This window comes from Andrographis paniculata, unplaced genomic scaffold (assembly GCF_009805555.1).
Source record: "Andrographis paniculata isolate CXL003 unplaced genomic scaffold, ASM980555v1 Contig60END, whole genome shotgun sequence".
Lineage (NCBI taxonomy): Eukaryota > Viridiplantae > Streptophyta > Magnoliopsida > Lamiales > Acanthaceae > Andrographis > Andrographis paniculata.
This window is the reverse complement of record NW_026137596.1, coordinates 3,717,769-3,743,883: the sequence shown is the minus strand read 5'-3', so window position 1 is coordinate 3,743,883 and position 26,115 is coordinate 3,717,769. Positions and strand designations below refer to the sequence as shown.

The window sequence follows — 26,115 nt, the reverse complement described above, 5'->3', positions numbered from 1 at the left end:
ATTTGGCATGACTGGTGGTGAAATATTCTCTCCCACTGGTGCTGATGATGATTGAGGTTGTGTGCCTGCCATATTGATCTTTCTGATGATTCGGCCAGACCTCAGTTGTATGGCATTTTGTGTTGATGTAGGATCAGCAATCTTGTCTTACTCCCACTGTGGTCGCCAATTTGTTGATGTATTTTTTCAACAAAAATAAAGTAAAATTCAAAGATATAGAAAATATCCTTAAACTTGATTAATTAGTGCCTGAGATTAGGAATCTCTAAACACTGTATGGTACAGAAAATAAATTGGAAAATAAAAGACTGAAATTTAAAGTGGTGATCCCCAAATCTGACTTTGCTTTGTTGAAGTTGATTGAAGATGCCTTTTCAGAATAAATCTGAATCCTTAAATAGCCTTTGAAGAAAACGGTTTGAACCGCCGTCTGATCGGTTACAGCAACCGCTGTCAACCGACCATCAAATTCTCCTCAATTGACACGTGTTACAACTTCCTTCAACCTCCCCAAACCTCTCACGCCTTAAACCGTCCCAGAAATGCCATTCGCCCGACCTAAGTGCTACCCGACCAATCCAGAGACTAACTGGTCGCCGGACCGAACGATTTATTGGTCGCCCCATCAAGCGACCAACATCTGATTTCCCCATACGATTCAATGGTCGCCCCAACCAGGCGACCGCCATCGGGTCTCTTGCCCGACCACGTATCGTCCGTCTCATTCTTCTTCGCCCGACTTCACTTGGTCCGAACTTCGTATCACGTCCTGACCTCAATGCCCGACCTGCTTCTTCGCCCGACATCATTTGGGCCGACCTCCGCATCAGCCGCCCTCCGTCTTTGACCGACTTTAATTGGTCCGACCATGGACCAACCAAATGTGGTCCCGACCACGGACCAACCGACCGGCTCTATTTGCCTTATCTCTTTAGAAGGACAGACTGTCCTCTGGACAGATCTCTGCATCTGTCCGTACCTCTTCCTTGCCCGACCTTTCTCTTGACCAACCTTCGCGTCTGCCCGACTTCGTCTTTCACCCGATCTACGGTTTACCCGACTTGGGTACACCTTTTTTCAGACTCCGCCCGACCTTTCTTCCTTCCCGATCCTTGCATCTGTCCGATTGCACCCGACTTCTGGGTCATTTAACTTATATCCAGACTCGTCCAGAATCCCACTGCCATTATTTATTATTATTATTTTTTTGTGCGTAACAAAATGGGATGGTTTTTTTAAAAAAATATATTACTCAACAAATAAATATCATTATATATTAAAAAAAAAAACTAAAAAATTCAATAAAAGTCAAACAATTCAAACCGCTTAAAATTATAATACTAAAAAAATAAATATTTTTAACTTTTGAACATTTTTAAAAATATATAATAAAAAATTAAAAATTTAATATGATGTTTAAAATATGTATTGAATATGATAATTTAAATATATATATATACATATATATATATTAGTGATAAATTACGTTAAAAACTTTTAAAAATATATTGGTAAAAATATTTTAATGTATACTTGTAGATGTACATTAAATATGTAATAAATGTGACATTTGTACAAATGTATTAAACGATATTCATTGAGTGTTCCGCCATGTGAGGAGCACATGCAAGGCCGAAAAATATGGAATTTGTTTGAATTTGGTATTTGGTTGTGTTTGTTTTGGGGTTTAGATTTTGAGTTGGAATTTGAATGGTAAAAATTTTGAATTTGAATAGTTGTACGATGCTGTTGAATGTAAAATTGATTTTCAATATAATATATAAAATAAAAAATAGGTGTTTGATTTGATGTTTTTAGGGGAAAAAAATAAAATGAATAATGTATTTGAGGGAAAATTCCCCAAACAAACACACGAAGAAAGTTTCGCATTGAATTGAATTTTAACACTTAAAAAATAAGAGTACACTATAGCAAGATTTTTTAAGAAGTTCATCTAAAAATTAGATCTATTCTCAACAATGGAAGGAATTCTAAATTAAAATTTTATTTCCTCAATCTTGTTTGTTTTTCAGTTGAGTTAAAATACATTTTTCCTCTCGTGAACGATGATAAACCACTCTAGCATTGTGGGGCTTGGGCTTGAATTAGATGAAAAGTTTGATTATAATTAGGAGGTGGATGATGGTTGATTTAATAATTAATCATGTTATTAAATATTTAAATAAGTAGTCCTATATATATAACTATAGCAAAGGGTGTGACCTTACACTTCAAATTTCTGGCTTTTTTAAGTTTATAAATTATTTTTTTTATTTATAAATTTTTTTAGGAGAAAAAAGTACAGGTAGTTTTTGTCTTAAAATTAGCGTTTAACAGTTTTATCATAATGGACAGTGAGTGGTTTTATATTTAAATTTTTAAAACAAATAAAAAGATCACCGGAGACAAATTTGCAATGAAAAAATAAAAAAAAAAAGAAGATCACAATATATACAAATCTACACTGCTTAAGAACAAGATCACAGTAAATATATCTCATTTGTTTTTCCTCTCTAATCTCTTATTTTTTTATTTTTATTTTTTTTACTCACTAAAGATACTGCCGCCGTCATCACCGATCAATTTTATATTATTTGAGTTTTTATCTCTAATCTCTTTTTTTTTTTCTATTCACTAAATTATTTTTTCCTCGTTATTTTTTTATGCAATATAGATTTTGTATATGGTGAATTTCTAAAGAGAATATGAGATCCACCAGTGCCAGAAGATACTGTCGGGGTCTTCACCAATCACTTTTATCTCTTTGTTTTTTTTTTTTTTTTTTTGTTCACTAAATTATTTTTTGGCAAAATAGTATAAAATTCCCCGTGGTTTCACAAAGTTGCTGAAAACCTCCCTGGTTTTAAAACTCCAAAAAACCTACTTGTGGTTTGTAAAACATTGTACACTCGCCCTTCCCCTCTAAATTCTACTAACAGACGTTAAATTCTATCATAATGACTGTTATACTCTTTTCTCTCTCTTACTTTTTTTTCTTCCCTTTTCTCCCACGCGCCCACTCCCATCTTTTCTTTCTTCCTTTCTCTTCTTATTTTTATGTGATTTTCTTTCAGAAGATTTGTGAAAAAATCGTCGGCGGAAGTATTAACCCGTTGTCTGTTTGCCGAGGAAGGAAGTTGCTGAGAATCGCCACCGCTACCGGTCGCCGGAATGGGCTGAAGTTGTTTGCCAGTCAGTCAATTTGTGGAAAATATTTTTCTTTCTTATGGGTCTTAATTGTTTAAGTTCCTTCTTCTCCTTTCCCAATTTTTCTTCACACTCCCATAGTCACACCAGATTCTTTCTCTTATTTCTTTTCCCCAATTTTCTTTCTCAATTCTTCTTCACCCGCAGCCGCACGCACCAGGTATTTTTTCCGCAATTTTTTCCTTTCTTCTTCTTCTTCCCAATATTTTTTTTCCTTCTTCTACTTCTTCTTCCCTAATTCTTCTTCAGGCAGCCAGCTGCACCAAGTTCTTCTCCAATTATGAATTATTTGCTCCTAAAATTTAACCTAAAAAATATCTGCAAGAATGGAGAAAGAAACATAAATTAACACTGTTTCTCTGCACATTAGATATAAATATGAGAGAAGATTGAAAAATCACAATTCTCTATTGATTTTACTAAGTTATGTGTGCCTTCACTTTTTTGTGAATATCGGTTGAGAACGTGATCTATTCGTTTCAATTTTTTTTATTCTTTGAATTGAATATATTATAAAAAGAAGACATTGGGGAAGAACTAAGCTGTATTGAATTTTAGGTGAGAGAAAAATGCATATAATAAAGTCATAGGGTCATTTTAGTAACTTCACGTACAAAATTATCATTTTCTGGACCAAAATTCGCATTTAAGGCGCGTAACATACACTCTCCGTTAAGTTCTAACGGAGGAGGGTTTTTCTGCAACGTTTTACAAACCACAAGTAGGTTTTTTGGAGTTTTAAAACCAATGGGGTTTTCAACAACTTTGTGAAACCACGGGGGATTTTATGCTATTTTGCCTTATTTTTTTGGCTATTTTTTATACAGTATAGATTTCGTATATGGTGAACGTCGCCGTCGTTTTTCTGTCTAATCTCTTACTTCTTTTATTCTTCTTTTTCTATTCACTAAATTATTTTTTTTTTGGCTATTTTTTGCCGTCGATTTCACCAATCAATATTATATTTATTTGAGTTTTTATTTTTCTCTAATCTCTTAGTTTTTTTTTTTTTTCTATTTACTAAATTATATTTTCTTAACTATTTTTTTATGTAGATGCTTTCAATTGTAGTTATAAATATTGATAGTTTGATATTATAATTTTATTTTATCTATATCTTTATAAGAGCTTTTATTTTTAGTATCTACTTTGAATAGATAATTTACTATGTATTTTTATAGTTAATATGATCAATTTTTCTTTTGCAAGTTTTTTTAGATAAATTATTAACAATAAAATTATAATTATAAAATAATTTATTTTTATGTATTTTTAATTAAAATATATATATATTTTTATTTATTTCAAATATTTATAAAATTAAATAAAAATAATATAACAATTAAATTTTTTTTATAATAATCTCTTGCATAGCACGGGTTTAAATGCTAGTTGTTATCTATGTAATATAATTATCTAATTAATTACTTATCAGCACATGTGTTGAATTTTTTTAGGGAAAAAATCAATTTTGGTCATAATATAACCAAAATTTAGGAATTTTGTCCCAATATAAAATACTTATTAATTTTAGTCTCATTATATATAATTTCAATCAATTTTGGTCCATGTTGAAACGTGACTTGGATTTAGCGGTCTACCCGACCTGAAACCAAAGCGAAATGGTTGTTTCAATTGGCAGGGTTCCTTTTTGGTTTATCCTAATTAATAACAAATAGGCTTAGGGTGTAGAGTGTTTTGAGGTGCTTATAAATAGATAGCAATGGTTCCTAGTCGTATGACATGACTGTAACTCTCTCTGAATCAGTATAATAAAATCTCTCTGGTTCCTGCCCGTGGACGTAGGTTGACACATCGTCACTGAACCACGTAAAACATCTGTGTTCTTTATTTGTTTTTTTTTTCTCATTTTCTCATAACAATCTCATTATAAACAATTTCAATCAATTTTGGTCTCACGTCAACAATTTCCGTTAGTTTTTTTACGGTGGGACCAAAATTGATTGAAACTGTTTATAATGAGACCAAAATTAATTGAAATGGTTTATAATTAGACTAAAATTGATGAGTTTTTTATATTTGGACCAAAAGTGATAAATTTTGATTATATTGGGACCAAAATTAATTTTTTTTCCCAATTTTTTAATTCAGCACTCGGTTATAATTACTTGAAGATAATGATGTCCACACATCTGAAAGTACAAATTCTGTAGAACTGTGTTGAATTTGATTTGGCGGATGGAACGGTCGCAAACACCCAGCGTCACGATCAAGTTGGCTAAGGGCAAATTTACCAAGGTGTTAATATACTTAGACTCTACTTTTGGGCTAATAATTGAGTTTTGGGACTTTGTCATCGAGTGAAGCCTTGATTCACTTTCATCACTTCGAAATTGGTTCATGTAAACCCTTTTTGATCTGAGGAGTTTCGAGAGGAAGATAACAATGCACATAGTTTATTCACTTATATTAATAAGCAAAACTTAAGTATGTGTTTGATTCTTGGGGAGGAAAGAAAGTCTTATCTTAAAATGCAAATAAACGAAAAATGGAATAGGCGAAACGGGAGAAGATAAAATGTTATAAACCCAATACAAAAATTTGATTACATATTATTTCACGAAACATCCCTTGAACCCTCTCTTTGCAGCACAAGTGGCATATTTATTTGTAATTTTGTTTTTAGTTTTACACCATTCAATTTATTTTTATTACAAAACTTACCTCCAATATCTATAATTTATACATATTAATATTAAAAATCATATTTAATAATTTTTTTTATCTATAGATAAAAGAGTAAAAAAAATAAAAAAAAATGATAACATATCATCGTAAAAAGTGATCGAGTTGATGCAGTATATTGGTTGACACCGTATGATCGTCATGATCATCGATTTGAATCTTTTCAACACATTTTTGGTCGAACCTACCACAGAAAACTTAGTGCGGCTTTTTTTATGACATATATTGTAAACTATTACGTTTAATCCATTTATTTGTTCAATACAAATTCGAAAAGTAACTAATATAATTTTCATGTTTGAAAGGATAGTCACATTACATAGTAATTGATAGGGCAACAATGACTTCTTGTGACCTAACATGTGACTTAAATTTTAGGGTCCCCCAATTACATATATATTGTCCTAAGACAATACAATACAACACAAAGACAAGACGAGAGGTTTGTATGTATGTATGTTGGGTTGTTCCTTGGAGGAAATAAATGTGTTGCTTTTCTATTTATTATCAATTACTACTTCACTACAAAATTGTACATTTCAATTATTTAAATGTCTACAATAGTTTGTAAATAAATATTTAATAGTATAATATTATATACAATTATATTTTATTTTTATAACGTAGGAATCCGCAGCTGCTACTCGATAAGTGGGTAAATAAGCAAGTCACACTAAACGAACCATGTGTGGCAGATGAACCGGAAGACATTGGCGGTTTTAATCCATTACCTCATAGTCACAAGTTCACTCTCTACGGCACCAGACCATCCCTCAAGAGACTACAATAATATATATATATATATATATGGATAATCCATTTTTTTCTTTGTCTCATTACCGGATGTTTTTATCATTTTAATACAACAACTGGAGGTTGTATTAAAATAGTTTTGTAAGTAAATTTTTTTTTGCACATTTAGTCATCCGGCGCCAGAAATGTCTACGTGGCATGCTGGATGACACGTGTTCGCCAGATTATTGCCGCCTGACGGGGACTAAAAGTGCAAAAATTTCTCAGTTACGGAACTATTTTAAAACATCCTATAATTAAGATATTAAAATAATAAATAGGTCCAATTACGAAAAAAAAAAAATAGTTTATTCTATATACACTTGTGTATTTGGTTTATAGATTTGGAAAGGAAAATATAATGAATAATATGAATCTAATCTGAAAGTACGTTCTTTTAGAATTTTATTATATCTCTTAGTGTACTTTTTAATTTTAATTGCAGTTACTTTGAAAATGACAATCAGTTTATAGTAAAAAATTAAAATTAAAATCGAAAACTTAGAGCCAAAGTTTCTTGGTGTGTTTGTTTGGGGGTTTCGATTTTGAGTTGGGATTTAAATAGTAAAAATTTTGAATTTGAATAGTTGTATGATGTAAGGGGTGAGAATTTGAATTTTTTCATTCAGTACCCAATCCCTCCCGTTATATAAGGGGTGAGGATTGCATGCTGAATAAAAAAATTTAGTACCCATGCTGAGCACTTAAAATTTGATAATGAAAAATTATGTTAATTATTTTAATTAATCATATAAATTAAAATAATTAATTTTAAGTGCTCAGCATGGGTGCTGAATTTTTCATTTAGCACCCAATCCCTCTCGTTTTATAAGGGAAGAGGATTGGGTGCTGAATTGAGCACTTAAAATTTGATGATGTAGAATTGTGTTAATTATTTTAATTAATCATATAAATTAATATAATTAATTTTAAGTGCTCAGCATGGGTGCTGAATTTTTTCATTCAGCACCCAATCCCTCCCGTTATATAAGGGGTGAGGATTGCGGGTTGAATGAAAAAATTTAGCACTCATGCTGAACACTTAAAATTTGATGATGAAGAATTATGTTAATTATTTTAATTAATCATATAAATTAAAATAATTAATTTTAAGTGCTCAGCATGGGTATATGTTATCAGTGATAACCTAGTATGATTTGTATTCTCGGCGAACCTATTTTGCAAGGTATTAGATCAGTTATGGGTTTATCCATGCGAATTCCTGCCTCATAAAAAGAAATCAAAATTCCAAATTTAACAAAAAATACACATGATTTTCAAAAATATGAATATATTATATAATATTTATTATTTTTATATTTTTATGCATATCTCACAGAAAAGAACATACCAATTTTCTTTTCGGAAATATCTTAATGAGTCAATGCTGCATTATTTGTTTTCTTTATTTGTTTGAATAAGTATTAAATTTGGTTATTATTTAAATTTTGATAGTAACTAATATTAAGTAGGTTATATAATGTATTTTAATTATTATAATTTCTATATAAAAAAATTGTTTCTTAAAAAAAAAAGAAAAAGAAAAGAAAAAAACTACAGCTGGTTTTAAAGCCTCAACTTTTTAGGGATCATTAGAAACAATACTGATTTTGAAAAAGTTATAAATTCTCATTCGTGAAAATTGAGAGATAGAAACATGATCATTTATTTTCCTCGATGGAGAAAACTATCAATAGATGAAATTTACAAAAAGTCTCAGTCTATTTCAAAAATAAATATTTATTTATTTTTTTAATAAAATTTTTTAAAAAATTATATTTTAATAATAATTGGTGATAATTTCATTAATTTACACAGTAAAAATAATAAAATGGTATTTAACAAATGAACGAATTATTATAAATGATTGAAAAATTAGAATGTGTTTCTTTTATCTTCAAATTTAAAATTTTACTATTTAAACTCATTTTTTAAAATAAAGATATTTTTTTATTACAAAACATTTTATTATAAATTATTTTAATGTAAAATTTAAATCAAAATTTTCCAAATCAAATAAAAAAATATCCAGTAAAAATAAAATAAAATAGTGGTCCACTATATAATTAAGAAGAACCTCCAAATCTTCCCAAAACCCCACTTTTTATTTATATTTTTATTTTATTAAAAATGCTGATCGGGGCGGGGCGCTTCATGCGCCCGTTGCGGATGCCCTAACGCGCTCCTCCTGCGATTCAAATTTGTATTCCTTTGTTCAAATCTGCGATTCAAATTCTTCCTTATTCAAACTTCCGCCATTGACTCCTCTAATTGTCTTTTTGTTCTAAACCAGTTCTTTTCTTTCACAAGGTTGATTGGATATAGAGTTTTGTACGCAGTCTTAGAGCTCGCAATTTTGCGTCGAATCTCCGCGCTTTTTTTTTTTTTAAATTAGCGTCAATGGGCGGTGACAATGAAGGTTGTGTTGAGAATCAATTCTTCATTGGACTTAGATCTGAATCGAAGGTTCCGTTTTTGAGCTTTTGAAATAATTACTTATTTTTGTTATGAATGTCGAAGTTTCGTTTCATGTTTTTTTTTTTTTTTTCGTGATGCAGAAAAGAGGAATATCAGATGTGGAAGAAACATCCGACTGCACTAAAGAGAGAGTGAAAACTCGCGACCTTGAATCAGTTTTTCGATCCGAGGGTACAATTTTTTTACCTCTTCCTGAAATTTCACTGTTTCATCTGATTTTTTATAAAATTGCATATGTTTCGAAGATGACGGTTTGTAAGATTAAGGTTTAACTTTGTATCTTTGAATTATTCGAAAATTTCTAACTACATTATGGATGTTTTCTTTTGTACTTTTACTCTTGTTTTGTATTCTGTGCGAAAATAGTACTTTGATACCGATTGTTTTGAAAGGAAAATTGATGTTTGAATGGTGAAAAACCAAAAATAAGAAAACTCTGATGAACAAACACTACATCTTAGTTGGATAAATATGTTTGTTAAGAAGTTCTTCAATTTTGCTTGTAAGGAACATTCTTAGAATTCTTTCGAAAATAAGTAGAATAGTATCGAAAATTGTCATTAAGAGGATAGCATTTTAAAATTTGAATCTGTTGTAGCTGAAACAGAACGACGAGGCTGCAGTGTGGCGCATTCCGATGATTCGGGAGTGCTCGATCTCAACGTAGACAGTGTCAAGAAAGCCAAGGGGCTGAATTTGGATCTAAACGCCGAAGATACATCCAGTTCAATCAACGATCCGTTCGATCCTGAATATTCGAAATGTGGAAAAGAGTCTATGAGAGTTTGGAAAGGTTTGAAACAGAACAACTACATGTCTACGCCGTATAGAGCTGTTCCTGCGCCGGTGCCTAAGCCGCGCGTTCGTAAGAAATCGAACAACGATTTGACGACGAAGAGGAAGATAGAGCTTGCGAAGAAAGAACAGGTCGACAGATTCGCGCGAGTCGCTGCTCCGAGCGGTTTGCTCAACGGGCTGAATCCCGGAATCATTAACCATGTGAGGAACAGCAAGCAAGTCCACGCGATCATCGAAGCTTTAGTGAGGTCCGAGCGAAATGAAAATCAAGTTTTTGGAAGCAAGAAAATGAATTCGATTGAAGAACAGGGGAATGCGCATGGTAATAATCAGACGAGCAATAATCCCGTGTTCTCGAAATCGGTTTGTACAAGTGAGGCTGTAACGGGAGGCGAGGTCGCGTTTCGAAGATTGCCGACGCGATGGAGCACGAGATACGTCGATGATGATAAGCTCGCGCTAAAACTTTCGTCGTCGGTAGCTGATGCGTCGGACGATACTTGTTTGTCGAACGATGGATCGACCGACCTCGGATCGGTGACTTCACTCTCTGTCAAAGGTTCGAGAAATATACTTGTGTATATATATACATATAAAAAAAAATAAGTATTTGATTTGATATTTTATAAAAATTTCAGCGGCCAATGTAGCGTCGCAATGGCTGGAACTTCTGAGTCAAGACATACAAGGCTGTCTTGCAGGTGACGAGCTTTCGTTGTGTCTGAAAGTATTTCATCTTTTTGCGATACTTACATTTTGTCATTCTTTTCTTGCAGCGCTACGAAGGAGTAAGAAGAGAGTTCGAGATGTTATTATAACAGAACTGCCCCTTCTAATTTCGAGGGAATTTCCGGAGAAGGATTCTTGTACAGTAAAACAATCGAATGCTGAAGCTCATCACGTTCGATGGCGAATGATCTTCGCGCAGATGGACAAAGCACTTTCCGAAGAAGAGAGTTATCTGGTAAGAAGTCTTCTCTGCAGTCTTACAATATCGATGATATAGAAAACACGGCGCGCGCTGCTGTCTGAAATTTTACTGATTTTTCGACAAATCTGGATCAGGAAAATTGGCTGAGCCAAGTGAAGGAAATGCAGGTGCATTGTGAGAAGGGATTATACATAAGCAGTTTGCATAATTCGACAGCCCCAATCAGGTTTAGGATAAATTTCTGTGTGTTCTTTTTTCGCCGATATATGTTGTCTGAAAATGAGTCGGGAAATCAAGACAGCCTTTGTTGCATGCTTTGTTGCACAGATCGACAGATGACACAGCCGTGAGGGCTGCAGCTGCGTCCATATATTCGACTTGTAACTTCTTGTTGTCGAAGCCGAGATAGAGCTGAGCCAAGTCGAGCCAAGCTGAGCTGAGGTATGGTGCAGCCAGCCGATCAATCGATTGGCTGTTCTTACATATTCTTGACTAGTGATTAATTTATTGCAGTGACTTTAGAGGTAAAAAAAGACAGATTTATGACATTACATTAGTTGTAGTGTCTCCGGCATGAGAGCTGATTGATTGTTGTTAGAGAAAACAGTTTTAGCAATTTTCTTTTAAGTTTATTGGCCTAACCTAATTGATTGTAAAATTAGGTTCCGCAAGATAAGTCACATTAACTGAATTATATGTGTTTGGTTTTTGCTGTTTAGTATTATGATTTTAAAGTAACAATTTACTATTAAACATTGTGTAAATTTTTAATAAGAATATATATTGCTTTCTCTGTACTTATGTATCTACCTGTTTGTTAGAGTATGAAAATTAAAAAAGATACTAATTTTGCACCATCTTTTGTGTCTTGTGCATGATAGATATGAAATTTTACAAGGTAGAATGAAAATTTCATAGGATTACAAAATTTGAAATAAAGTAAATGAGTGTAAAAAATAAGTTGGTCATCGATGACAATTGTATAAATAGATAAAAATTTATAAAAGAAAGATACTCTCGATGCATGAATTCTTTAATCGTACTTTAAATTTTATATTTTTTAATTTTTACTATATTAATTAGCTATTTTAATGTTAATATTTTGTATTACATAATAATTATGTTTATTTAAGCTTTCTTGATTATTTAATAATTATAATCTTTTTAAATTTTTATATCTACAATAAATAGAATAATTCACGTGGGAGGGATGTAATATTGTTTTACTAAATATGATATGATCATATTTTTTTGGTAGACAAATTGAAATGGTAAAATAAAGACATTTTTACAAGAAAGAATGAGTGATTTTTTATTAGTACTGTAATTAAGATTTGAATTTATAGATTAACTAACCAATTTGCAATTAAGTTGGTGCAAAACAAACACTCTTCGATGTTATATGCATTTAGGTAACAAATATTGTCTCTTCGAACAATCATTTAAAGTCTTGTTCAAAAGTTGATATTGTTTTAGATAAATTTATACATATTTAATATAATATCACATCAAATTTACAGATGATGGTACCAACCATAGGGCCACCCGATGCTGCAGAGACATTTGCTCGATTGATAGCTTAAGCCTTAGCTATTCAAAATATTGTTTCTCAACACATCTTGCTGAAAGCACTATAACTAACAACTAACTAGTGGTGATCAATCACACTTGACACCGTCTTCAACACTTTTCACGATCAAGTGCAATAATAGCCAAAGGAAAAACTCATTTTCTTACAAGCAAGTAGGCAAAACCAAATCCGGCTTCTCTTGTGTATGATGTTTGGATTGTAATTTCATCTCAATTAGTTTACGAGGAGCTTTCATTTTCATCTCAATAGCAAACAATTTGTGGGCAAGCTTGAAAGAAAAAATTTGAATAGTCTAATGTCTCACTCATATTTCAACTTAAGTAGTCACTCAGCTCTTTTGAATAAGATAATTATTTTTCTTTTACAATCCATGTAACTAAATTATAAGAGTTACGAGAGAAATGACTGACTGTTGATCCCAACGTAGAGTATATATGTGAAAACATATGTAATTGGTGACTTAAACACAATGCTATTGGGCAAGATGAATAGTGATTTAATGACCTCTCTCAATTATACATATAATGTAGCAAGAGGCTAAATATGACATATGGAATCTCTGTCAACTATGAGTAAATTCTATTTAGTATTGAAAAACAACGGGAAATTCATATTTCACTTGAACATAATTCTATAGGGAATGCGAAGGACATTAGCCATAAACGGTTTGACAAGTGAAATTAAGTACTTCCTCCGTCCCATAATAAAGTATCCATTTTTCCATTTTAGTTTGTCCCATAACAAAGTATTCATTTCTTTTTTTAGTAATTGTACTATCTACCTAACGTTAAAAATACCCTTACAACTTACAATATATTACACAAATGTCATTAATTTTAATCATTTCTATTTTATTCTTACTACATCCGCATATAATACTAATATTTCTAAAACTACGTGCAAAAAGCAAAGAGATATCTAATTATGAGACAGATGAAGTATTTAAATATTGCATGAGACACAACAAAAAACTTACTTGTAACTCAACAGTTTTTAAATTGATAGAAAAAACAAAAAAATAGTGTCAAGAAGAAGAAATGTGATGTTGCTGCTAGTGTGGATAAGAAAGAGCCAGCAAAGTCGTAGGTTCATAGGTTCAAACACCTGACGTCTCAGGTCATCTGTTAGTTCGACTAATGTGAGTTACTTGTCGGACCTGGTTTGCAGAGTATTAAATTTGATTGGGGGTTTACTCAATGCGCACTTTCGGGTAGCGACTGCGGGTTCCCATGTTATTAAAAAAAAAAAAAAAAAAGAGAGAGAGAGCCAGCAAATATCCGAGGTAAAGATTCTGAGCTTATTATTTTATTTTTTTTATTGGGATTATCTTTTATTTATTTTTTCTCTTAATTATAATATAAAATTTGAGATTTTCTATTTATTTACTTCACATTATACTATTAACAGTAGAATTGCAATATCATTTAATGATCCTGATTATACTCTTCAATATTTTTTGTAAAGTATTTTTAAGATTACAAACTAGTATTTCTTATTATATAAATTGTTCACTATGTCTATCAAACATATAGTTAATTGTTTACTATGTCTATCAAACATATAGTTATATTGGTTGATTGTGAATATAGTATGGATATTTTTAAAAGTATGAGTAAGGGTTAATGAGGTGCGAGAAAATTTTTGATAAATTGAGTGTGTAAGTAGTTATGACATTTTTATTTATAAATATAACGTGTAAAAATATAAATTAAAGAGTGTGTAAAAATAATTTACTATAAATAAAAAATAAATATCTTTTATAGGAAAAGGAAAAAAACAAATAAACAAACATCAATTTTGTGCAACCGATGGAATAGTATTTTCCAATAAAAAATAAAAGATGGAAAAAAATATACGGTCCAAAAATCCGACTTAAATGACACCAATAATTTGTACCTGAGCCTTAAAATTAGGCACAAAAAATTGGACTGGGCCAGGCCTGTTTGGCTATAAACCATGTCAGGTCTCAGATTGTGAAAATTGATTGTACTAGTCCAACCCAAAAATAAATAAATATAAATATGTTATAAATATATATTAATAAATACTGATATATTAAAATTAAGATTTAATTATATTTAATATTCAAAATTCAAAATTCCTATATATATATATATATATATTTAGAAGATTGGAAGAAAACTATTAATAAGAATTTTTTATTTATATTTATATTTTTAATTATCAATACACATACGATTTATTCTATTTGTATTTATTTATATTTATATAATTTAGTTTTAATAAAAAAATCATACAAAATATAGCTATATAAATACAAAACAAAACTTTAATAAGCTATAATTAAATATATAAAAAAAATTAGGTCAACTTGACCGCCACAGTTTGAAACAAGACCATATCCAAGCTTGGGTTTCACTTTCAGCACACAAAATCAAATATGGCCCAGTCAAAAGCAATTTCTCGGCCCAGATGAAGCCCAATTAATGGCAAAGATCAAACCCAAGTTTGAATTTAGCCATACAGGCCCAATCTTGAAAGGCCCAATACTGAGTGAAATTGGAATTGACAAGAACAAATTAATTGTACGTACAAATCTTTTTTTCTAAATGGGATTGATTATTCTTTTTCTATCAAAAGTAAAAAGTTCAAATCTTGAAAGAAAATGTGATGTCAATCTCAATACAGACCATCATTTATGGGCTCTCCTCTTCAAAACCCCACCCTACCCCACCCCACTCCAAGAAAGTGCTTCTTCCACTATAGCTTTTTAGGCAGGCCATTGTAATTTGTAAACCAACACAACACACATGCAGAGAGTTATTCCAGTTCCATGGAAAGCAAAAAACACAGCTAATAATAAAAAGAAAAAGGAACCAAATGTAGTGGGAAAGTGAGCTCACAAATCAACCTATCATAATCCTAAGACAACCTTTCTCTTGCTTTTTGAGTGCTGCTTAATGTTCCTCTGGTTAATCCTTTTTCCATTTTCAATATATTGTTTTGAGTTTCTTAATTCATTGGTTGATGTGATCATCATTCCCCATCACTAATTTAAAATCATAATAATAATGATACGAACTAAAAAAAGGTATCCTAATGAGTATGCTTCTATACTAATGGCATTCTTAAAAGAAAAGTGATGAAACAGCTCGAGAACAATAAGGATTGGAAATAAGTGATTCTCAACTAGTGGGCAATCTATTTTTTGAAGTTAAAATATTTTTATATTTAATATTAAAAATGAGGGTCTAATCAAATCCACTCTAGTTGTGCATAATAATGATTTCTTCAAACTAACAATTAAAACATAAATAAGGGCTAAGCTACAAAGGCACACCAAATATTTGGTACATGATATGATTTATTTCAAGAAAGGAACCATTCTATTCAGGCATCATTTCTGTACATCATGCAAGAATCAAATTTGACAACAAAATAAGTGTGTTTTTTAAATTAGTGGATTTTCTGCTGACAAGTGCAACAGAGTGACATGATTGTATTGGCCAACCATGGCTGCACTGCACCACAGCATATTCAAATATGGTTGATAAAGCTAACCTATATAGTATATGGAAAAGCACAAATAAATTAAACCAAGCTACAATTAATATACCATGTGCAAGGGTGATGCATGGAAATGCCAATTAGTGTTTTATTTATTTTATTGGCCTTTAATTGTGCCTTAATTGCATCTGTGTTGGTGACACAATGACTGACTGACAGCTCATTGTGCTTAGCTTTTCACATGCTCCTTAGTATCTTCCACACAAATGATCAAAACCCTACATCATAAATGCCCTCTGATTATTGGTATAATTTATTGCATGCCAAGAAAAAATAAGTAATAGAAAAAAAAGGATACTTTAATAAATTTTGTGGGGTCTTTTTTAGTATTATTATTGTGATGGATAGTTTCTATAATCTCCAAGCAAGAACTACAAAAGAGGGGACAAATGGATGGAATGAATCTTCAGAGATGAGTGTAAGACTGGGAGTAAACAACAAAAGGATACTATACACTAATGGAACAAAAATAGTCAAGAGTTGCAGAGAGATATGCATACAACAAACAGAAGAGTTTCAACCAAGAAAAAGACAGCAAGAAGCAGAAATGGAACCATGTGAATTTCAGCAAATAGGTAAGAAAGGAACAAAAAATGCATTTAAACAAATAGTGTGGTTATGTTATGAGAGAAGATGAAACCTAAAGACATGGGGGGCAGCCACATAATTCAAAGGGATTAAAAGATTAATATCCTGATTAATTAGTATAGATTAATCACACTGACTGACAGCTTCCATCTTCTGCCATTACTGTCTTTTTTTGCTTTATGGGCCTTTTTTTATTCCCACTACTTTCACTTTCTTTCTTTTATTATATACACAACTCAGATTACTTGCTTGGAAGTGGGAACCAAGAATCTTGAAAAACCCCTCAAGACAGAGACTAGCAAGTTCACTTTTTTGACTTAACCTAATAGTAATAATGTATTTGATCCATGAAAGATAGCATATCCATATTCTATGTTCTTACCTAAATAGTAAATACCAAGTTTGCCCCCATTCCAAATAGCAGTAAGTAATAGGAGGCAAGAATCAGCATTTGATGTTAAGAACAAGGTCCTGAATTAAGCCGGTGAAAAAGAATCCAGAAACCAAGTGTGACATGACATGGAGAAGAACTAAACTGCATAAACTTAACAACTAGTGCACCAAAAATCACGTTATGAAAAACACAAAAGGAAGGAAAACAGGAAACTGAGAGAGACAAAGAATTCAAAAGAGCCTAAATGTGACTTCTCCTTACATAGAAGTAATGAAATCAGTTACCGGATTCTTGTTCGCCGGATCAGCCATTGCTACTGCAAGATCCAAGTTCCTAATGGTGGTTAACTGGAATCTCCCAATTCGTCTTGGCTTTCAGAAGGGCATCGTATCAGCTCCAATATGTTAATTACTTCCGCCATGTCGGGCCTGCTTGAAGGCACCTGGGATGTGCAGATCAAGCCTAGTTTCATCATTGGAATTGCCTCCTCGGCAGGGAATTTTCCTTGCAGCTGACTATCAACGCAGTCTTCAACTTTTCCTTCTTCGAGTGCTCCCCGAACCATGTCGCAGAGAACCACAACATCATCCTCCATGTACTCAACAGGCCTCTTCCCAGTGACTATCTCCAAGACCAAGACACCAAAGCCATAAACATCGCATTTCTCAGTTATCTTGACTGTTTTGCATGCAAATTCAGGTGCCATGTAACCAAGAGCACTCTGAATCTTGCTGCTCAGCACATACCTATCCAACATCGGCAGCAGCCTAGCTAAACCATAATCAGCAACTTTAGGTTCACCAGAGCCGTCAAGCAATATATTGCTTGATTTCAAGTTGTAGTGAATCACATTCATTTGGTGTAAATGAGCTAAGCCTTTTGCAGCCCCAACGACAATATTAAATCTTTCATTCCAAGACAGATAGGTTCCATCAGATCCCTCATGAAGATGCTTGTACAAATTTCCACCTGAAACGAATTCGTAAATGAGAAGCTGCAATGAGGGGGTCCAGTAATATCCATCAAGTGCCACAAGATTGGCATGACGAACTTTTGCCAATTTTTTTACTTCCCTTTCAAAATCTTCCTGGGACTTGACTAGGCTAGATACAGTTAGCTTCTTAATGGCAACAAACCGTCCGTCTCTCAGCATAGTCCGATAGACAGCACCAAATCCCCCACATCCAAGTTCACAATCTTTATTGAGAAGGGCATGTGCACCAGTGCTAAAATCGGCATCACCTGAAAACATGACAAGCTTCCCAGAGTTCCCATCTGTAGATGGTGAGTGGCTGAAGTCATCACCGCCAGAAAAAGCGAGAGCCACAGCGGATCGAGAAGAGGCAGACCGTACGCGAAGATTGAGCACGGTGATAGCTATTACACCAATGACAATAGCAGCAGCAGCACCGATAGCAATCAGGGCAGAGATACTGAGGATTCTCTTCCCACGACCAAATGCTTCAGGTGCAGTTCCCGGCACAGTATCAGTAGTGTTTGGATTAAGAACAATTGGTTTGGGAAGAACTGTGGGGCAACTTCTATTGACTGCAGCCCCGCAAAGAGAGGGATTATCTGATACAGACGATGGATCAATGGTGTTGAAAAAGCTACCAGCAGGGAGTTCACCTTCTATCTGGTTGTGTGAAATATTGAATGACTTGAGGCTTACAAGATTCGCAAGCTGCTTAGGTAGGGCTCCTGTCAGTTTGTTGAAAGAGAAATCGACGCTTTGTAGGTTAGGGAGTTTTCCGAGGGAGGACGGGATGGGACCAGTTATTTCATTATGACTGAGGTACCTGCCAGATTCAATCAAAGAGAGAGAGAGAATACCCGGTCAGAATTCGACTTGACAAATATCATGCAAGTTTCCATACAATCAGTTTGCCGCATCCAAACATTTATGACACAAGAGGAAGAAATACTCACACTCAATCTCATAACTCACTTACATTGTAGCAACCAACCAGTCAGTTTATTTCATGGAGAACATCATTAGAAATGCAAAAAGTTAGAAACCTACGCTAGTCAAGCGTAACATGAAAGGCAAGTATCTTTCATTAAACAGTAAATTGAAATACCCAAACCAACTATACGATTAATCAACAAGATCTCAAAGAAAATAAATTTATGGCATATGAAATTTCAAAAACAAGCAAATAGCTTACAAGAATCTAAGTGAAGCACAGTTTCCAATCGATAGAGGAATGCTGCCAGCCAAAGAGTTCTTTTGCAGCCTCAGTTCATCGAGGGATGTGAGTCCTTCAATGTCTGAAGGAATACTTCCATTCAGCCGATTTTCACTCAAGTCGAGAATATTTAAAAATTTCAAGTGTCCAATACTAGGAGGAATGCTGCCAACAAAAGAGTTCATAGCCAGACTCAGAAACCGCAAGCTGCCAAAAGCTCCAACGGCATTTGGAATTGCACCAGATAGCTTATTCTGGGAAATATCCAAAATCACAAGGTTTTTCTGAGAGCTCACTGTTGATGAGGCTAAAGCATCGTCAATGCTACCACTTAATCCATTCCCAGAAAACAAGACTTGCTGTAAACCAAGTCTGAACACCCAAGAAGGAATATTTCCTGTTAGAGAATTATGACTAATGTCAACAGCCATTAGATTCAGGCAGTTGCTCATAGATTCAGGCAAGTTTCCCGTGAGCCCATTCTTGGATGTATTGAGAATCCTCAACGACTGAAGCTTCCCCAAGGAATCTGGGAGTTGACCTGTGAAATTGTTATCAGAAAGATCAAGAGTCTTAAGGCTTCTCATGTCACCAATCCACGTGGGCACCCCAGACGTGAACCAGTTTCCACCTAAACATAGATCATTGCACAAAGAAAGCCTCTGCATTGTGCTTGGAATCTCACCAGAAAGCAAATTTTGACTCATATCAATTGATCTCAGCAACAAACAATTACCAATTCCATCAGGAACCTCACCAGTAAACTTATTGTTTCTCAAACTGATTACCCTCAAATTGTTCAAAACTTCAATACCCTTTGGAATTGCACCATCTAACATATTATCAGACAAATCAAGTGATCTAATCCCAGTCATCGACCAAATTCCCAAGGGCAATGGACCAGAGAACTGATTACCAGAGAAATTAAGGGAAGTAAGAGTGGAGCACGAACCTAGACTCTCCGGAATTGGGCCTGAAAACTTGTTTCTAGCCAAGGAAATAGATCTCAACGCTCCACATTGGGAAAAGAAATCACTTGGAATTGACCCAGATAAGGCATTCTCACTCAAGTCAAGAACTCTTAGATCAGGCAGCTGACCAAGGCTGAGGCTTAAACTTCCCGTCAGATTATTTTTGGCAAATGAAAGCTTCTGCAGAAACTGCAATCGAAGAAGACCTCTGCCTAGTTTCCCTGAAAGGCCAAAGCCATCAAGAGTAAGGTCTGTTACTCGATTGGATCTAGGGTTGCATTTCACCCCTACCCAACCGTCACACGGACTGTCATCATCTTCGTTCCATGAACTCAATTTCCCATCAGGGTCACGAACATCGGCTTTGAACACGATCAAACCCAGAATATCATCATTCAAAGAAGGGCTCAAGGATTTCACCAAGAATGGAGACAAACAAATGAACAAGAAAACAGCAAGTACACTTCTCATTTTCAGGATATCAGTAAAATGCAGACGAACTAAGACATTAAATGGTTTTAAACGAATCCAACAGAGATTTCCCCTCCTGATAATAGACACCAAAATAAACCCACCAAACAAGCTTCCCTAATTTTGAGAGGAAACACAATGAAGTCCAAGAACTGAAGAATGGCGAGCAAAAGACTAACAATTCCTAAATCCTTCCTCCAAAAGTCTGCAGAAACACAACACACACATAATGTTTGCTTAAATACGACGCCACGACTTTTTTGCTCGTAACGGCTAGAAATTGCGACCAGGAAACGGCCACCAGCAAAAACCACAGAAAAAAACCACTATAGAAAAACCCTAGCAGTCTACCACACCCAATCCGGCAACCACATTAGCAAACGACGCCGGCTAAACACCCACCAACACAATGCACAGCGGCATTCTTCAAAGTCGAAAGCACAACTCGAGGGAAAACGAAAAAAAGAAAAAGGCCAAATTTCCGGAAAGAGCAGACGATTAAAGCGATTAAAGCAAGGAAAACGCAGAGTAAGAATCTGAAAAACAAAACAGTCGCTTCACGAGCTCAAATGCGACAAACAGGATTCACAAGAATCGCTTCCCCGAAACGAGCCTACCCGAAGAAACGAGCGCTGCAGAACAATCCGGCGTGAAATGCGGGAAGTGACGAAGATTCCGGCGACCGGGAGTCGGTGCAGAACATTTAATGCGCCTTCACACTCACTCCCAATACTTTAATTCCAACGGAGAGAGAGAGAGAGAGAGAGAAAGAGACAGAGAAAGAGAAAAAAGAGAGAGAAGAGACGACGGACATTTATCAACGGGAAAAAGAGGGGGAACGAAGAAAAGGGAGAGAGGGTTTTGTTTGGGTGTGGCCGGTTCTAACATAACACGACACGTGTCTTACTCTCATAGGATCTCACAAATCCGACGTGTCAGACAGTTGTCGCCGGGGGCGCACGGGACTTGCTTCTCCACAAATTTGGACATGAAATGGTTTTTTATACATTGTATTTTTAAATAATTTTGTATATATATTATCCCATAATTTATTTAATAGCAGTTTTAGGAAAAATTATTAGAATGGTAATGGTAAATCATTGGGTATAAGAAAAATAGGAAAGTAATTAAGAAATACTTTTATATATATATAGAAATAAATGAAAGTAGGTGGGGTGGGTGGTGACAGACAGGCAGGCAGTGTGTAATAAATCACAGCGGGTTGCCTTTAAAGCTTTTGCCTCACTCAACTCGCCAATTCATTCTAATTAAAGGCACCCCCACCCCACCCCCGCCATAAATGCATTTCATCTGCTTGTTTGGATTTTTTTATTTCTAGCATGTATATTTCTTTAGCAAAATTACTATTTCAACTTTGTAATTTTTTTTTAAAAAAAATACTATTTTCGTCGGATAAATATAATCTTAATTGAATTTGATATGAAATTTAAAAAATATTGATATTATATTAGTAGTTAGTAAAAAATATGAATAAAATTTTTTTTGCTTTTGCATGGTGTATCAGAGTAAAAAGTAATGACAACTGTATAATAAAAATAAAAAAAATAGGGATACTTTTATAGTGTCATGATTATTTACGGAAATAAGACTATTATTTTGGGACGGACAAAAATGGTAAACAAGATTATTGTATTGGGACGGAGGGAATACTTCTCTAATGGTCACATTTACGTTTTGCATCATTGTACTTAATATTAAAAAAAAACTTTATATTTGAATAATTTGTTTTACATATGTTTTCTATACTAGTTAAAGTATTTTTGTAATTTTTTAATAATTTGTTAAAGTATTTGAATAATTTGTTAATTTCTACTATTTTTTATATAATAATTGATATTCAAAGAACAACACATACAAAATAAATGAAACCCTTAGAGTTGGACAAAAGTAATATATTTTTTCTTTTAACAAAACATTTCATCAAACATTACTTTTATATTAAATTCAAATTCAATTTTTTCCAAACTCATCAAAAAAAACACATCATTATATTATTTATTCAAGCATTTAAATTTATAGTTATTTTTTTATAGTAAAAAGATTTCACTTTTTTTTTAACTATAAAAAAAATTCAATTTTTATTATTATTTTTTTTAAAATTCGTACTCGGTGAAATGAATGTGATTTTAGAGAACGGAAAGGGTACAATATTTAAATAGAGAGACTAAAAGATAATAGTAATATTTTAATATAAAAAAATAAATAGAAAAAATAAAATAAAAATATTATTAAAATTTATTAAAATGTTAGTAATATACTAATATAAAAAAGAGTGATAAATTAATTATTATTTATTAAAATAAAATAAAAGGTAAACTGTTTTTTTGTCCCATAACTAGACCCTTTTATCGTTTTAGTCTCGTAAGTGGAGCATGTCGCAAACTAGTCCCATAAATGAAAAATTTTCGCTATTTTAGTCCTCCGGCGCCGGAGATGCCCGCGTGGCTCGTCGGAGAGATGACGTTTCCACCCTGACGGACATGTGAATTTTAATTTTTTTTTTATTTTTAAAATTTTTTTAAAACTTATTTTTAATTTATTTTAAATTTTATTTTTGTTTTTTCTATTTTTTTTATTTGATCCAATTTTAAAAAAATTGAAAAAATTAAAAGAAATGAAAAAAAAAAAAGTTCACGTGTCCGCCAGGTGTCGCTGACCTAGTGGGACACCTGGCGGACACGTCACCTCCGGCGAGCCACGCGGGCGTCTCCAGCACCGGATGACTAAAACAGCGAAAATTTTTTACTTATGAGACTAGTTTACGACATGCTCCACTTACAGGATTAAAATGATAAATAGGTCCAGTTACGGGATTAAAAAAATAATTTACCTATAAAAAAAAAATAAAACTGTAAATATATATAATTATTTATTATATATGAATTATGTATAACTTTAATGGATAAGTAAAAAATGTGCAATAATTTTTTGTATTTATTACTTTGTTACTATGTATGTTAAAGATTATTAGTACTTCATTTGCCCTATAACAAATTTAATAATTGTTACTATGTATGTCTTATAATAAATAATATATTTTTATATTTGGTAAAGTTTACTAATTTAATATATATTTAACAAATATAAATAAATTTAATTAATTATTTTCTCTCAATAAACAAATATTTTTATCAATAATTAAAACTCTCATTCTTTTATAAAATTATTTTATATTAATCATAAATAAATAAATATACTTTTTTATTTATTTGTATTATATAAATATTTTTATAATCTATTATAAAAATCTTATAAATGAAATGTAGGAAGTAAATTTATGTTATATATAATTTTATTATCATAATATCATAATTGAATGTAATATAGGAGAATAATAAAATATTTTAATATATTTCTAATTATTTACGTTATAATTAAATCATTAAATCATTAATCAAATATTCTTTTATTTCAAAAATATTAATAAAATTAAACTTTAAACCATGTTTTTAACTGATAATCTAACATAGGATCATCATAAAACATCAAAATCCAATCAAATGCATCCTAATATTCCCGCTACAATATTCAGGTGAAACAATGATATATTAATATTGGCGTGTTCATCCAAAAATATATATATATATTTGAAAAATAGTAATTCCTATCTTTTAAGTAGGTTTAATTATTGTTTTTTTTTAATTCAATTTTTTTTTAAAAAAAAAATTGGCACGTGAGATAAGGTAGACACACCGTTGTCATTGTGTCACCTGCCGAAGACAGTGCGAGTATCATATGACAATTTTTCGACACTAATTTGACAATAAATTAAAAAAAAATATTTGGGCCAATCGGAAAAATTGAAAAAAAATAAAAATAAAAATAAAACACACTTGATTATAAAGCTGTTAATGATTCGAGCTGACTCGAGTCAAATTTTAAGTGTTCGTTAACGTTCGCGAACAAAGCTCATGTTCGTTCGTTAAGCTTTCAAACTCGTTCGTAGTGTTCGAGCTCAGCTAATTAATAATTTTTGTTGTTTGAGCTCGTGTTCAACTTGATTAAGTTCGTTCGAGCTCGTTTGTCTTATTTTTTTAAAATTATATATAAATTATAAAAGAAATTTTAAAATTATTTTATTTATATATTTTAAATTAATATTTTATTTATTTATAAATTATAATTATATATATAATATTTATAATAAATATATTATTTCAACGAACGTTCGTGAACAAAGCTCGGGCTCGTTTGATAACTAGACGAGCCTGTTTTTGTTGTTCGGCTCGACTCGTTAACGTTCGCGAACGAGCTTTAATCGAGCCGAGTTCACGAACGACTCGATTCGTTTAACAGCTCTACTTGATGAGAACATTTCTTATTTGAATTGATCGAACAATTCCCTTTGAAGAATTTTAAGAGACTTGCGACCGAATCGGAGCTTTTGCCAAAATATTTCTCAAGCCCGTCGGCATTGCCATTGAAGTCCACCTTACCGGGATTTATTTTGCACCCGAATCTCCGGTCCAATCTCCAGCAATTAAGTGTCGTCATCTATGACGCAATGGAGCTTTCTTCCGGTAAGGAGGCGCATCACTGCCCAATATTTATTTATTTTAGCTTATGATTTTTTTCGTCATTTTGTTGGTTTTTATTTGTATTTGTAATTTGTGACATCACATGATTCTCTTTGTCATTGTCCCTTTAAATGTACTTTGTAATATCACAGTTTTACAACAGTCGAAGTGAGTTTTTTTTTTTTTTTTTTTATATTATTATTGTATGGAAGTAATAATTTTCAAATACCAACTCTTCAATATGTAGGGAGAGAAGGGTATGCTCTTACATGCGGTGGAGACAATGATTTTTGGGTTGAATTTTTCTATTTTTAGAGATGGGGTGTTTATGATCATTGTCGATGATGAAATACTTAGATAGTGTGCAATAGAACATGTAGGAAGACAATGTGATGATTTTGTTATATTTGTCCGAGCAAAAGATGATCTAGATGGTTGTAATTACTATTTTTTTTTATGGTAATAATAAATATGTAATTAGTCCTGCAATAGGTCATAGTCACGATGCTTTGTTTGCGGATTATGGAGATGACTTTTTTTAGGGGAGCTTTGATGAGGCTGATGTAGAATTGAAAACGATGAAAAAACCAATATTAGGTGTAAAAAAAAAAAAGATGATAAAGGGATATGAGACGGGATGAGAAAGTCAAACTAGACGAACATGTATGACAGGAGACCTGAGGCGTTGGGGATTTGAATACAAGTCCAATCTCTACGCCACCAGGTTATCTCTAATCCCGTATGTTGCTTTTTTTAGCAGAACAAGATAAACTTGGGGACTTGATTTACAATTTTGGTTAAGATGGATATGAAAATTGAGAATAAAAAAAATTTATTTTATGTCTGAAATAAAATGTGTACAAATAATTTTATATAGGATTTGTAGTCATTAAAAATATTATTTATTGTCGAAATATTGTTATGTTTTCTATA

The 26,115-nt window shown here is 32.6% G+C and overlaps 2 protein-coding genes across 4 annotated transcripts; one reads left to right on the top strand and one right to left on the bottom strand.

Annotated features, from left to right (window-relative positions):
- The first annotated feature begins 8,908 nt into the window (after positions 1-8,908).
- LOC127259890 (uncharacterized) lies at positions 8,909-12,535 on the top strand. 3 transcript variants are annotated; one of them, XM_051287505.1, is made up of 8 exons: positions 8,909-9,171; positions 9,264-9,354; positions 9,782-10,540; positions 10,620-10,682; positions 10,758-10,945; positions 11,047-11,138; positions 11,240-11,353; positions 12,433-12,535. In XM_051287505.1, exons 1-7 carry the CDS (start codon positions 9,106-9,108, stop codon positions 11,319-11,321), a joined length of 1,341 nt encoding a protein of 446 aa, XP_051143462.1. In that variant the 5' UTR covers positions 8,909-9,105; the 3' UTR covers positions 11,322-11,353; positions 12,433-12,535. The 3 variants fall into 3 exon arrangements, with proteins under 3 accessions (XP_051143462.1, XP_051143463.1, XP_051143461.1); XM_051287506.1 differs by lacking the exon at positions 12,433-12,535 and having other exon boundaries at positions 9,791-10,540; positions 11,240-11,677; XM_051287504.1 differs by lacking the exon at positions 12,433-12,535 and having other exon boundaries at positions 11,240-11,677.
- A 3,305-nt stretch (positions 12,536-15,840) lies between these two features.
- Positions 15,841-21,451, bottom strand: LOC127259700 (probable LRR receptor-like serine/threonine-protein kinase IRK). The gene is made up of 3 exons (XM_051287231.1): positions 19,182-21,451; positions 17,002-18,812; positions 15,841-16,249 (listed from the first exon to the last, which is right to left on the bottom strand). The coding sequence occupies exons 1-2, from the start codon at positions 20,642-20,644 to the stop codon at positions 17,357-17,359; spliced, it is 2,919 nt and encodes a 972-aa protein (XP_051143188.1). The 5' UTR covers positions 20,645-21,451; the 3' UTR covers positions 15,841-16,249; positions 17,002-17,356.
- Positions 21,452-26,115: the final 4,664 nt, after the last annotated feature.

Bases quoted from the DNA above. Each gene is read 5' to 3' on its own strand.
- LOC127259890 (XM_051287505.1), top strand. From the start codon at position 9,106: ATGGGCGGTGACAATGAAGGTTGTGTTGAGAATCAATTCTTCATTGGA. The intron at 9,355-9,781 runs GTACAATTTTTT...AATCTGTTGTAG, and splicing joins ATCAGTTTTTCGATCCGAGG to CTGAAACAGAACGACGAGGC. The intron at 10,683-10,757 runs GTGACGAGCTTT...CTTTTCTTGCAG, and splicing joins CATACAAGGCTGTCTTGCAG to CGCTACGAAGGAGTAAGAAG.
- LOC127259700 (XM_051287231.1), bottom strand. From the start codon at position 20,644: ATGAGAAGTGTACTTGCTGTTTTCTTGTTCATTTGTTTGTCTCCATTC. The intron at 18,813-19,181 runs GTAAGCTATTTG...TGAATCTGGCAG, and splicing joins TGTGCTTCACTTAGATTCTT to GTACCTCAGTCATAATGAAA.